General features: G+C 57.3%; 1 protein-coding gene across 12 annotated transcripts; it reads right to left on the reverse strand.

Moving 5' to 3' along the window:
- Window positions 1-287: 287 nt before the first annotated feature.
- On the reverse strand, window positions 288-9,829 carry KLF17 (KLF transcription factor 17). 12 transcript variants are annotated; one of them, XR_014590691.1, is made up of 5 exons: window positions 6,177-6,548; window positions 4,269-5,301; window positions 3,058-3,510; window positions 1,747-1,947; window positions 288-708 (listed from the first exon to the last, which is right to left on the reverse strand). XR_014590691.1 is itself a non-coding variant. In XM_083867368.1 (3 exons), the coding sequence occupies exons 1-3, from the start codon at window positions 6,381-6,383 to the stop codon at window positions 698-700; spliced, it is 1,188 nt and encodes a 395-aa protein (XP_083723494.1). In that variant the 5' UTR covers window positions 6,384-6,554; the 3' UTR covers window positions 288-697. The 12 variants fall into 12 exon arrangements, 8 of the variants coding, with proteins under 8 accessions (XP_083723494.1, XP_083723493.1, XP_083723497.1 ...); XR_014590692.1 differs by having other exon boundaries at window positions 1,747-2,046; XR_014590693.1 differs by lacking the exon at window positions 288-708 and adding an exon at window positions 724-1,101 and having other exon boundaries at window positions 1,747-2,046.
- Window positions 9,830-14,140: the final 4,311 nt, after the last annotated feature.

Consider the following 14,140-nt stretch of genomic DNA (forward strand, 5'->3'; position numbering starts at 1 on the left):
TACCCCAAAACCATGGGGCTTAAGAGTATTCAGGGACCTCTGCACAGTTCCCAGGGTCCCTTTTGACAGGAAGTGACCAAGGTGGAAGAGGAAGGGAGGGAGACATGGCCTAGCTCAGGGTTCTCCAGCTGACTGCACGTGCACGTACCACAGGGACTGCACCCCAGCCGTGCCTCCCTTAGTGCTGCCAAAGGTGTTTTCTTGCTGCCCTCATCACTTTGCAGGGCAGGTTTTGCTGGGGAGAGCACTGGCCTCTCTCCTCCATTGGAGAGTGTGTCTTGGCCCAGGCAAGTGGAAGAGGGTGTTTTTTATTAACAACAAATTAAGTGTAATTGTCTTTTCCACTACAGCCACTCCTCCCCAGCCATGCTGGTCCATTTGACTGCCATGCCCCATTGTGTGCCTGAAGGAGTACCTTGCCCCAGGCACAGCGGAGCAAATTCAGAGCAGCTGTTTGGAGGAGCCAAAGCACCTTCCCCTGCTCTTGTCTCCATGTAAGGTAGTGGCAGCAGAGCCGGACCTCACTCCTGCCCTGGCACAGCAATGATGAAAGTCGAGAGAAAGAACTGGTTTGTGCTCTGATCTCAGAGCTGAACCTCAAAACAGCCGTGAACCGTCACTCCAGCTCCCAGGATGCTTAGGGGAGGACAGGACAGCAGAGCCAGCCTTTCCAGTGGGACGGGATGGTTGGAGAAATTCATCGTTCCCCTGGAAATAAAAATAATAATCATAATAAAAACACAAAGCCAGAGATTACTTATACGCACACAAACACGCAGGCACGCACTCTCCCCATCTGGCTTTGCCAGCCTGACTCATCGCTAATTCAAACAGCCCACACCTTTCCCTCTCCCTCCATGTGACTTTTTGAACAAGTCTCCAGGGAAGAGACAGAAGTTTTGCCCCAGCTACCCCCTGGAACTGTAGACGTGTCGTTGGGTTCTGGTGGTCCAAGGAACAAGATATCCCCAGTACCTCATCACAGGCCACATGTATTCCAGCAGTCACCCCTGCACAGGCACCTCTCAGAAAGTGGGACAAGCAGAGGGTGGAGGCAGCAGTGGAAAGGACAAGTGATTGAGCCTGATGGATCTGTGACACCTGTGGATGCAGCACCATGGTCCTGATCTCAAGCCTACAGGTAAAACATGATGTCCCAAGCTTCTGCCATGCTGCATGGAATCACCCATGCTTTTGTACCTGCTCAAGGGCAGACCACAAGGCTGGGTGCTGGCCCCAGAATGAAGAGCCCAACACCAAAATATTAGCCACTTGTCAGGGGAACATCAGACCTATTCTGCCATTCCCATCTGAGCAGGAAAGAGTGGGATCAGCTCAGCTACATCTCACTTCCACTGACAGGGCAAGCAGCCCCAGGGCGCCCTGCAGCCCTGGCCAGCCACTGGGGGTTGCAGTGGTGAGCACAGGAGGAGGGAACCACTGCCACCACCACCCTGGGCCAGGGCATCATACAGCATGTGTGCTCCCTGCACTGCCAGCATTGGTTTCAGGTCTGGACAAGTTCCTGCCTTCAGAGGGATTCGTGCATCACAGGTAATCAGCTGTGGGAGGGAGGGAGGGATGGAGCCAGACCTGCTTGCTGAGCTCGGGACCTGCCAGCATACTTCTGCTGAGTCACCACCTATTAACGCAGGGAAACCTCAGCACCTGAACCCTGCCAAACTGCTGGGCCATCCCCGGGAGGACAGCAGAGACAGCACCCAGGACCAGGCAGCTGACACCAACCTCCCTCCTGGTTGTGACCAGAAGGCCAGTACTGCAGAGCTCCCACTGTGAGGCACAGCAGGACAGGACTGCTCAGGAAGAATTCAGGACCAACAAGGCTCTCAGTTGAGTTTCGGCTGCCATTCCCCTTGGAGATGACTCACCGCAGGACCAGTCACACCATCCCAGTGCTGCAATTGCCCCATCTGCAGATTAGGGAAACTGAGGCACAGGGAAGTGGGGTGACTCAAGAGCTGTTGCACAGGAGATGCTACTCAGATGCCGAGGCTTGGGCGTTCCCCATCGATCCTCCGCAGCTAACTTAAGCAGAAATGAACATCGATGTAAATATTTACTGACAAACAAGCTCAGCCTCACCCTCTCCTCTTAGAAGAAACCTTTAAAGTAAACTCTCCTGGCTCTTTCATGTTTACATCTTGTTTATTTATTATACAGCAGATCACAATATTTCAACAGTTTGCATATAAAGAAAAGTAACATTTCAGAGTGCAAGAGACCTAACGTGCCCAAGCAGAGAAATGTTAATTAACAATATACACAGACGGGAACAGTGCACTTCCCAAAGCTGAGACTCATCTGTGTTCCCAGCTGGAAGAAAAAAATACATTAAAAAAACCCAGAAACATTATATATTATTGCTTTGTTTAATTTACAACTTGCTTTGCAGAAGCTGCACATAAAAAGACTCATTTTCTTTTGAGCTTTCTTTTTTGTTTCCCCCCCCTACAAAAGTTTCAAGTATAGCAGAGACCTGGGCATTCATAGCTGGACTCACTGTCCTTTATATACTAAATTTAAAAAAGCAGCATGGGGAAGGCAGCTGCAGCAGTACCTGGTGTCATCCTGAGGGGAAGAACAAGACAAAATAAAGCAGACAAGAGCCAGGAGAGACATTTTAGACTCTTGAGTGGAAAACTGGGAATGGCCAGGGCTGGACTGCCCAGTGGGATCCCAGGCTGGTGACAAGATCATCCCTGCCCTCTGTGCAAGGTGACACTGTGCTGCCAACACCTGCAAATCTTTATAGCCATAAGCCAGTCAAATCCCACCCTCAACCCCATCCACTCTGGGCTTTGGGTCAGGAGGTTTGTTCTGACGATCACAACCGAAACACCCAGCAACCCATTTCCCAGCACCACAACCAATGTGCCTAACTGGCATGGCTGTCCAGCCAAAACACAGCCAGAGTCAGCCATCACAGCCCCTAGAGCCAGGGGGGTGCCGGAATCTGGGGGGAGAAGGTTAAGCTGATGCCAAATACAAGCCAGGAGTTCTGGGGACAGATCCCTTATGCACCAGCCCCCCACTCACCAGGTATCTGGCTGGGGGGAACCCTCCAGGCATGGGGAGCTGAGTAGTGATGCCTGGGCAGGTGTTTCTTGTAGTTTTGCTCCCCACATACATCCCCAAAGCAGCCTTTCCCCACCACTTGGGTGGGCCAGCTCTCACTGGGGCAGGAGGAGAAAACTAGTTAACTACAAGCGGAGAGGGCTGGGTGGCCAGGCTGCTCCCCATCGCCATCCCTTGCCCGACGCTATTTACACCGTGAGCTGGCTCTGGGGACATCGAGTCCGGCCGCAGCCACCGCTCACATGTGCCGCTTCATGTGGAGAGCGAGGTGGTCGGAGCGGGAGAAAGCCCGCTCGCAGAGGTGGCACTGGAACGGCCGGTGCCCTGTGTGCTTGCGGTAGTGGCGGGTCAGCTCATCGGAGCGGGCAAATTTCCAGCCACATCCTTCCCAGGTGCAGTGGTAGGGCTTCTCGCCTGCAGAGGAGAGGGGGTGTCAGTGGGCTTGTACGTTCCCACCCTCCCTTATGCCTTCAGCTCTGTGCTACCCTACCCAGCACCCTCTATTCAAGAGGGTTTCCTGATCCCCAGCCTGAGGAGACAGGAGCCCCACTGCGCACCTCTGCCCGCCCAACTTTCCCATTCTGCCCCCCAATTTTCTGCCCTTTCCCAACCGCAAATGGGGCACCCCTGCCCCATCACAGCACCTCTCCTATGTTTCCCTGCTTTACTTTAAGCAGTGAGTGCCCCCGCTGTGGGGTGGCACCGTGTGCCCTGTCCCAGTTCGGCCAGAGGGTCTCATCATAGTCTGTCCCCCCAGTCTGTCTCCCTGTTCTGTTTGTCCCTAGCCCAAGCGGAGGGCTTCTCTATCGCTCCAAGTCCTACCACCTCAGGCACCCCTGAGCCCCAAAGCAGCAACTGGAGGCGCCACAAGAGTGGTCTCGCCACATGCTCTGGTCCCTACGTGTCCCAGCCCCACCACGGGGGTCCTTCTGAGCACTTCGGGAGCCATCCCCACTGCCCCCTGCCCTACAATGTAGAGCGCCTGCACACAGCCCCATGCCGACTGCGGGCTATCCCTGTGTGCCCTCACACAGCCCCACACGGGGATCCACCTGCACTCCCTGACACACCGCAAAGTCTTCTCCACGCGACACCAACCACCCCTCCACCCACCCCCGGTATCGCCTCCCCCGCCGCCCCTCCCCAGCCCAGGAACCACTCGCGGGTCTCACCACGTGCCGCGGTACCACCACCCGGGACCCTCGGTGCGTGTCCCCGCCCCGGCGAGCCCTTACCCGTGTGGGTCCGCATGTGCGCCTTGAGATGCGAGCTCTTGGTGTAGGTCTTGCCGCAGCCCGGGTATTCACAGTTGTGCGTGGCCGTTCGCTTGCGCGCCCACGAGCGGCGGCCGCGCTTGGGCTTGCAGTCCTCGGGGGGAGCCCCGGCCGGGAAATAATCCAGCACCGGGGAGTTGGGTGGCGTGACCAGCAGCCCGGGCAGCCCTGCCGGACCCGGCCCCTTCAGGGGCTCCCTGAAAACACTGAAATGTCCATGAAACTGCGGCGGCGGCTGGGGAGCGAAGTGGGGCGCGTAGCGGTGCGGGGCCACGGCGTAGTGGGGCGGCAAGTCGGCCAAGAGGTGGGGATCGGCGCCAGGCAGCGACTCCTCGGGGGGCCCCAGGCGGCCGTGGGGGAAGCCCGGGTAGGGCAGCGGCGGCCCCGGCACCGGTCCCGGCCCGGGACCCGGCGCCACGCGCGGCTTGTGCTCGCCGCCGCCCGGTGCCAGGTACTCGGCGGCGGACATCCCCAGCATGCAGGCGCGCTCCTCCGGCTGCTCCTTCTTGATGCGGGGCCCGAAGGACTGCGCGGGGTCCAGGGGCAGCGGGCGGGCTAGGGCCGGGTGGAGGGGCGGGTGGTGATGGGGGTGAGGGTGGTGGTGGGGCCCGCCGGGCACCCGCAGCTCCGTGTACTCCCTCCGCTGCGGGTCGTAGTGGCCGGGCAGGTCCGGAGTGAGCAGCTCAGCCACGTAGCTGTGGCCTTGGCCCTCGGGGTAAGGCGCCGGGAACTTGCCCGGCGTCGAGTAGGAGCCGTCGCTGTCGTAGGTGGTGCCACAGCTCTCGGGGGTTTCGGGCAGGGGGTAGTTGGGGCCGGTCGGCCCCTGCCCGCCGCTGCTGGTGTGCGCCAGGATGAAATCCAAGTCCACGAACTTGCCCAGGTCGTCCTCCTCCCGCTTGACGGCAGCGGGGCCATCCTGCTGTAGCATCCTCTGCGGGAAAACGAAGCGTCAGGATCGGCGGGGAGACGGTTGCGGCGTCACCCGCCGCCCCAACACCGCGGCCCGCGCCCCCCCCAACCCGTCCGACGGGTCGGCACCACTCCCGCTTCGCCGCGCCGCCCCCGGGGCGCCCTCCGACGGCAGGCAGGCGGCCCGCCCCCTACTCCCCAGCCGGGCTGAGCCCCAGCCCGGGACGCTCTGCCCCGTCTCCCCCTCGCCACCCTCTCCCGGGTGCCAGGTGCTTACGTGGAGCATGTCGGCGGGCCGCTCCTCTAGCGGCATCAAGTTGGCAAAGGTGGAGATGGAGGGCAGGGCGCTCTCGTCCACGGCCGCCGCCATGGCGAGCCGGGCCGGGGCAGCGGGGCCGGGGCGGGTGGGGGAGCGCGGGGCCGGCACCGCTCCGCTCCCCGCGGCAGCAGCGCTGCTCTGCGCCGCCCCGCGCCCCTAAGCTGTTAACAGCATGGCTGCGCCGCGATTGGCCCGGCCCCGCATTGATATTCACCGCCGCCGCTCGCCATTGGCCCTGCCGGAGCCGGGACACGCCCCCGGCGGGCGGGGGGGGCCGTTGCCGCTGCCCCGACGGCGCCCGGAGCCCGCGCGGGACGGGAGGGACAGGCCGGGGCACAGCGGCGGGGTCCCCGCGCTCCGCTTTGCCCCGCTCTGCCAGAGTGTCCCGCGGGGGGGAAGAGACAAGGGCGCTGATGTGGATCGCGGAGGCCGGAATCCCGCCCGCGACGTGAACGGGGCAGCGGCGCCCTTAAGCTTTGCCCACACCACGAGCGGGGTGGGGGCTGTAGTGGCAGAGCCGGAGGTCCCCCGGTAGCCTGTCCCGAGTGGGACAGGGGCAATGGCTGTGTCACACGCACCCGTGTGCGGAGGCAGAGAGTGCCGAGAGGTCTGACACAGGGTAAAAGCCTTCCAGCCGGTGTCCCGGGCTCTACACTCACCACGGGGGCCACCGAGGGGTCAGCGAGCCAAGGTGCAGTCCCAAAATGGGGCGCTTGTGCCACCAAAGCAGCTGAACCAGACAGCCGAGCCCCGGTGCCCCCACACCCCCACGCCACTCGTTTCATGTCAGCGCAGCCGGGAAGCCGCGTCCTCCCGCGCCGCCGCTGTCGGTGAAGCAATCAGCGGCACAGAACGTCCCAGCTCGCATCTGGCTGCGTGCAGGGTGCGTGTGCAAGCCGAGATAACTGCTCGTCGGGGCTGGCACCCTGCCGGGATCGTCTCATCTTGCCCCACAGCCCCCACAACACGTTTGTCTGCCCTCCCTAGGGATCAGTGCTGTGGCTCAGTCTCTCATCGCCCTGGCACAGGGGGGCATAGGCCGGCTGTCCCACCCTGCCCACCCCGAGCAGCCCCTGGGACAGCGCTGTCCTCCCGAGGGCTTCCCATGGCAGGGGACGCAGGGACAGCAGGTTGTCCCACCTTGCAGGAGACGCTCAAGTCACCCACCCTGTTCTGGCTGGTTGGATGAGGCACAGAGACAAAGGGCACTGGGCAGGAGTCCCCGGGGGCTCTCTGCCTCCCTGTCCCGCTCACAGCAAGATCTTCTCTCTCTGGCCCCCATCCAGCCAGTACCAGGAATGGCCTTGCTACTGTTGCATTCCTCAAGAAGCGATGGCCCTTATCTCTTGGAGCCTGTCTCCCTGCTTTCTGGAGCTGTCCATCTCCAGATACCTTTCTAAGAACTGAGGCTGCTGCCTGCTCTATTCAGAAGCAAGGAGTCAATTTAAAAAAAAACAAATATAAACACCAAAGGTGAGGTGTGCACACACACCACACGCACATGCCGCTTCTGAATCCAAAGCTACTCTACCAGTTGCTCTCATCACCACGCTTTAATTATAAGGGTGGAGCATTGCAATAAATTATTTCAGTAATCCAGTGGAACAACAACAATTCAGATCTTCCCCCTTTTACCAAGAATCCCTGCCCTGGTTTCCAGAGCACATGTTGGGCTGCTGCCTGGGCCCCATCTGCTTGTCTGCCAGCAAGGCAGCAGGTTTATTAATGTCACCTATTGGATCAAAACACACGGGCTCCAAAGTCCTTCCTCAGAAAAAGTCACCTCCAAAGTGGCAAAGAAGCATGTGGGCATTACTTGAAATTACTTTTAGTTTGCTCCCAGAGTAGTTTATTCAACTCACCAGTTAATCCCATTACTTGTTTCTTGGCCAAATAATAATTAATTTCAAGGCAGTTCCTGCCCCAAACTTTTACAGATAAGTCAGAGAAGACGCCATAGGAGACAAACACTAATTCCTCTTGGTTTTCCCCTTTTCCAGGCACTTTTGGCACCTGCACCATTGCTGATTTATTTTGAGAAGCGTCGCCAACAGATCAGCTATTTTTTACAGCCAATATTTTTTGCAAATGTGGGATATTCCCCAGGAAACTCTTTTTACTGATGCTCTAGTGGGAGGGCCAGCACGGCTGAGAGCAGCAGCGTGCCAGGCACCGCAACAACACAAGCACTGCCAGCGCTGACTGTGCAGGGAGCCAGGAGTGCATCACAGGCAGGGTTTTCCTGCTGTGAGCCATGAGGTGGGCACAGGGGGTCTCTGCCACAGCCTTGTCATCCCCTCAGCCACAGAAGCCCCCTCTGAAGTGAGTGGGAGGCGAGGAGGAGCAGGCAGTGCATGCACAGCCCACTGTTGACAGAAGCCCATTTAGGAAACATGGGTTATCTCCCGCACCACTACAGCAGACTGTAAAGTTGCTGGCATCCCAAGAGATCAAACAGCAGCCAGGCAAGAAAGCAAACAGAAGGTGGGAAGGACCACTCACCCAGGTGATGGCTAAAGAGGAAAGGGTTAATGGTTATCCTTGCTTTTGGCACATCTGGCAGCAGAGGAGTGAGGAGCATGGCTTGCCCAGCATGGTGTGCCAGAGGTGGCCCTGTCAAAACAAGAGCATTGTCAGCCCTGCCAACACTTCCACAGTGCCATGGCACCCTCCCCAGTGCCACACAGCATGTATGTGATGGGCAGGGGGACAATGCCCTGTGGCACTGCCAGAGGTGGAATTTGTGCCCAGGTTGCTCAGCAGGGCTCCCAGGAGACCCAGACTGGTCCCCTACCCCACAAAGCACTGGGGACTGAAAAACACCTGCACTGCATCCCTTTCTGTGCTGTCACCTGGAATTGGGAGAGTGGAGTGAACCCAAGGACTCTCCTTCAGAGTATCTCCAGAGCCCCCTCTCCAACACTACCTACACATCGCAGCCCAGAGAGCTTCTGCTTCAGTGGGAGGCAAAACCCAAGTCCCAAAAACTCCACAGGGGACCCTATGAGAGTTGCCAGGGAGGTCTACAGTGCAGAACACCCTAAACAGTTGTGACACTCCAGGGAGTGTCCAGGAGTGCTCTCCGTGAGACCAGAAAATGAATCTGGCTGGGTTGTACTCTCTGTGTTCCCCTCTGCATGGTACTGGCCTGCCTAGAGAAGGGTCCAGGAGCTCACAGACCTGCCTGTATGCCCAAAGCCCCCTTCCCCTCCCAAAAAGAGGAACTGAAAATGAAATTAAAGTATAATTCAATCCGGAGCGGGTCCAGAGTAAAGTCATCTGCTCTTATCGTGTGCTGGCAGGCTCTTCCCTCTCCGCAACAAACACAATGTTATCAGGGCACAGAGGGCAGATTCGTTTGCACCGGCCGAGCAGGCTGCTGTGTCCGCCCTGCCTGCCCCGGGGTCTGGGGAGCACCGGCATGCACGGCCAAGGACCAGGGCTGCCAGGGGACTTGGGGAGGCAGGCAGCACCCCGGCAGCACCAACAGGGAGCTCAGTCCCAGGACAGGGTACTTTGGCTGGAAGCCGTATCCAGCCTCCCTGCGCAGCTCTCTGGCCAGAGGAGATGGGTCAGGTTGCTCCCAGTGAATGTCTGCACAGAGTAAAGGCTACAGAGGGACAGGGTCCACGGGTGATGTCTTTGCCTGCGGGAATATACATGGGCTCATCTTCCGTGTGTGCTGCCCAGCTGCTTGGCCAGGAGGCTGCAAAGCTGGCAGATCTTGGCATCCCTCCCCCTGGCAAAGCAACCCAGCGGCACCCCCAGACCCCACACAGACTCCCAGCCCCAGTGCATCGCCTGGACCGCATCCTGCTTTGATCTCTGCCTGCTGCCTGACTGTGCCCTGGTGGCTGCGGGGCCAGCGCAGCCTTCTCCGTCCTTCTTTATATACCCCTGTTATTTTTAACTCTGCCTACGCAAATCCCGAATCCGGAATGAGCAGCGGCCGGGGGCCAAGGGGAAATGGACATGGTGCAAATTTCCTGCCCTTTTTACCTCTCTTCCTCTATAACATACAGCAACGTTTTTCCTCCACTTCTTAACTTTCACTGGTACAGGAAAGCTGAAAGCTCCAGGCTCTGCATAGAGCCACAAGGTCCAGCACTGCAATGGACGGGGTGTCCCACTCGGAAGGGACATCGCACTCAGCATGGTGCCAGGAGACGTCCCTACCCGTAGCACACACCACAGCCTCCATCAGCAGTGCGACGCACTGGAGACATCCGGACAGCCCTCGCAGCAGCAGCCTCACGTGCAAACACGTGTGCTCACGTGCCAGCCCAGGGGCCCATCCTTCCCCCTGGCCAGAGCTCTGGCCCCAGCCACAGCAGCGGGGACTGGACAACAGCCATGGGAGCCGTTCCCTTTTCCCACTCACAAAAGTGCTGGACAAGAGCTGTGACACCCCAGCAGCTCCAGTAACAGGAGGAATTGCTGTTTTCTGGTTCCTTGTAAGCAACAAGGAGGAGGAACACAGGATATATATTCTTCCCAAATCTCTGGTTTAGTCTTAAAAAAAAAAGTCACAACACAGAGTACCACAGTAAGTTGAACAGGGTGTTTTGCAGAGGATATCATGATATGGCTGCAGTGCCCAGGGGATGTGCATGTTAGAACTCTTCTCTCACATGCTGGAGATTAACAGCTGTACATCATGTAAAGGGAATTTGTCTATGAAAGTTCCAAATGACCCAGGTAAACATCTCTGCCACTCTTTTTCGAGCAGTGTCCATCCCTCCTCCCAGCTATACTCTAAGGTATTCACCTGCAATGAACCTGGATTCTCAGTGAGTTGGGAAAACATTCCTTGCCTTGCACGGAGGCAGGAAAATGTGGATGCCAAGGCCAGTACTGGTCAGACCTGATCCACTCAGATATACACTATTTCCCAGCCTGGAGAAAGCCTGGCTAGCCCTGGAACCTGGGCACTCAGTCACTGCTGAGCCAGTGGGGGAACAATTTTCCAGTGGGAGTTCTGGGATGGAGATGAGTGAACCGTCTGCACCATAAGTCACTGGCACCCATGGGGACACAGCTCGGTGTGAGGCAGTGAGGGACAGCCCAGGTGACAGCAGAACAAGCAGGGAGCTGGAGAACTCTGTGTGGAAACTGTTTTCCAGGTAATTTGATTTTGTTATTCCTCCCATGCAGCTATCTGCCTAGAGCCACACCGCCACTGTAAATCACACACCATAGTGCATTGCATGGAAAATTCATCCTGCCACCATCCCATGCCCCTGGGACACTGCACCAAGGCCACCACTATGGCACAGGATGCTGGCATCAATCACAGCCAGCCACATGTGGTTGCTGCAGTGGTTTTACAGAAGCAGCCCACAAAAGTGCATCCTCCCACCCGCGACACTTGTGGGGTGTCTGGCAGGATCAGTGGCGACCCTGTGTGAAGAGTCCTCTGCACTGGCATTACACAGGGTGCTTCATTCTGCTCCAGGAAGTGGCGTTTAATTACCCAGCCTCCTGGTAGTAAATAGGTTTCCAACACATTACAAAAGGCTGTATTACATTTTTTTTATCCCCAGCCTTGCTCATGCTTTGCACCGGTGAGCTCATCCCCTGGGAATACCGTCTCCAAAATAGATTCACTCCCTTGTTGGAAATAATCAAATGGGAATCCAAGCTGCTGAGCCCAAGCCCAATTCCTCCCTTTGTTCTGGGGCTCTGGCAGTGAAGGGGTTCGGAGCAGGGTGACAGGAACTCGCCTTCTCTTTAATTGACCTCCGATGATGAAACAATCAACCAAACGATTTAGAAATGTGCATCCAGTGAGATCATCAGGAAAACTTCTCCACGAAGGGGCCTGGGGAAAGGAAGGTGCAGTAATCCACCTGCCCCAGCCGCCTCGGCAGGCCTCACTGCATGGCACAACGTGGCACAGCATGGCATGGTGTGTCACAGCCACCCAGCGCCTCTTGGGCTACCTTGCTGTGGCTTCATGCCAGAAGCTGCCTCACTAGGTCCAACATGGGGAAAGAGTACAGCTAGACCTGTCCCAGTGAGGACATCTGCTCCCATGGGACATCTGTCCTCCTTGTTTCCAGCCCCAGCCCATCCTTAGCTACTGGGCACCCATTTATCCCAAGCCAGCACCAAGTGTTAGTGCTGCCTGTGTCCACTCCCAGGCTCACTACAAGTGCTGTCACCCCAATGGGCATTTCTAGGACAAGATTCCATGATGTTGTGGTGGAAAAACCCTCCCAGCCCCACAAGCACTGCCTCCCTGGGGATTTCCATCTCTTGCACCCTTTCCCCAGCTTTTTGTAGCCTGGCAGGAGGGCAGGTACCTGGGAAGGGCTGGCGTGGCTCCCTGGCCCCAGCTGTGCCGCTGGGGCTGCCCCGACTTCCCCAGCCCAGGTCAGTGCACGCTCCAGCTTGGCATGTGGCAGGCACTAATTTTGGCCCAAAGGGTTTCCCTTTAGCAGACTCCGCCGCCAGGGTGGTTTTGAAGACAATCTTAGCCAGAGTCTTCCTTCCTCGACTGCCAGCAATCCGGAGCCAGGCTGGTGTGTTTGTGTTGTGTGTACATGTGTGTGTGTATCTCCAAACCGCAACAAATATTTCATATTCGTTTTCTTTCTTTCCCTTTTTTTTTTTCCCCTCCAAGCCCTTGGCTGTGGTATTTAAATAGTAGGTGTGGTCCCGGAGCTGTGTGCCAAAACCAACACCAGTTCCAGAGCAGATAACCCTGCGAGCAAACGCAGCAGCAAAACCACACTGAACTGCTGGGAGAGCTGTGCTGGGATGGGCAGTGCTGCTGGGTATGGCCACGGCATGGCCCTGTGGGCAGGCAGGCAGCAAGCGGGCACAGTGGCCACATGGCTCCCTGGCCCGACATGAAAGCTCAGCCAAAGGGGCCAGGTGAAGGGAGGAGATGGTGGAGTCAGCACGTCCAGCTGAAAGGCCAGGCACTAGCTGCTCACTGTATGCAGCCAGGAGCTGTTTGGGATGGACCCAGATGGTCTTTTGGGGTTTGTTTGTGTTTTTTTATAAATCAAGGCAAAACATGTTACTTAATTATCTATTTTCCATGTTATAAACAATCTAAAATATTTGTTTGTTAAAAAGGCTGATTTTCTCCCCCAAAAACATAGAGCCCGAGCAAGTGGGAGGAGAAGTCCCTCCAGTGTTTTAAAAGCAGTTCGCAAAGAAACTTTCTTACGCCCTGATGTTTTTCTCATCCGAGCTGAAAGCCCTGAAATATGGTGGACGTCATGTATTTCAGCATGAGTCACCCAGAGAGAACCAGCTGCGTCACCTTCCCTGGCAGTGCTGGCTGTGCCTGTGTGTATTGGGGACAGTGGGGATGGAAGGGACCTCTGGGTGCTCTTCATTCAAGGATGGATAGAGATAAGTTACTTCAGGCAGGAGACCAGTGAAGAAGGATTGCTGCATTCCCAGAGCTGGAATGCCACCCTCCCCTTCCCTGGGGCAACTGCCATTTTTGGGGACAGAGAGGGGTTGCCTTGGAGCAGCCATGAAGTTTGAAGATTGATGATGGTGTGAGCATGATCTCCAGGAAGTTCACAAACTCATCCACAGAGGACTGTGCACATAGTGCTGCAGGCAGTCAAGTGAAGGCCACAGCACCCCAACTCCAGCAGAGCCTCTGCCTGGCTGCTGGTGTCCCCCCAGAGCAGCACCCACATCCAAAAAGACAAAGGAAGATCCTTATTACAGCCTTCAATCCCCCAGCTTTCCACATGGCTGGCAGGGCATCAGGTTTCTTGGAGGGTTGGTCCTCATAAGATTTTGCTCCTGACAGAACCTATTTGGCTTCTGTAACTTGTGGGATAGTGGGCCAATGTCCTGGGACAGAGACTAGGCAAAGCCTCAGCTTTTCCAGACCCGGCACTCTTCTTGCTCCCTGGCTGGCTCTGGTATGGCACACCCTGTTTGCTCCTACCCTAAACCCATGTCTTATGGGAAGTAGGCAGAAGAGGCAGTGCCATCCCAAAATTGTGGTCCCAAACAGAGACCATTTAGATGAATGGTCCCTGGAACATTGATCTGCTGGGAACAATACCAGGAGATGGGGATGCTCCTCTCCAGCTGAAGCCCAACACCCTGCCCAGAGGATGACCGGGAATAGGTGTCCCCTGGCTGGACAGTGCCTGGGGGTGGCCACAGGCTGCTTGTCCCTGAGCTGAGCTGGTGCACGGCCACGGCCAGGCGTGTGGCAGGCACAGCCAGCACACCGCTCCCTGCCTCGCGGCCCCGCCGCAGCTGCAGCGCTGGAGAGGAGCCGGCCAGGCGTGCAGCACTTCGCCAGCAGCACAAGGTGCACGGTGGGGCAAGGATCCACCCAGCCCGTGGCAGAGTAGGAGGGTCCTTGGCAGACAAAGTTCTATTTTAAAATCCACAGCCAAGCCGGCTCCCTGCCCGACCTCAGCGCGTGTTCTGGCTACGGGCAAACAGCCTCGGGCCCAAACCCAACCTCTGGTGGCCTCCATTTTCCCTGGCTCCATCTTCCCTGACATGCCTCAGTCCCGCTCCACCACTGCCTCCCACGTGTCAGCTCAGT

This window comes from Zosterops lateralis, assembly GCF_965231275.1.
Source record: "Zosterops lateralis genome assembly, chromosome: 9".
NCBI lineage: Eukaryota > Metazoa > Chordata > Aves > Passeriformes > Zosteropidae > Zosterops > Zosterops lateralis.

Excerpts from the sequence above, each read along its gene's own strand:
- KLF17 (XM_083867365.1), bottom strand. The coding sequence starts at position 6,383 with ATGAAACGAGTGGCGTGGGGGTGTGGGGGCACCGGGGCTCGGCTGTCT. Across the intron at positions 5,302-6,176 it reads CTCTCTGCCTCCGCACACGG|AGGATGCTACAGCAGGATGG; the intron begins GTGCGTGTGACA and ends GTTTTCCCGCAG. Across the intron at positions 3,511-4,268 it reads TGGTGGTACCGCGGCACGTG|GCGAGAAGCCCTACCACTGC; the intron begins GTGAGACCCGCG and ends TCTCCTCTGCAG.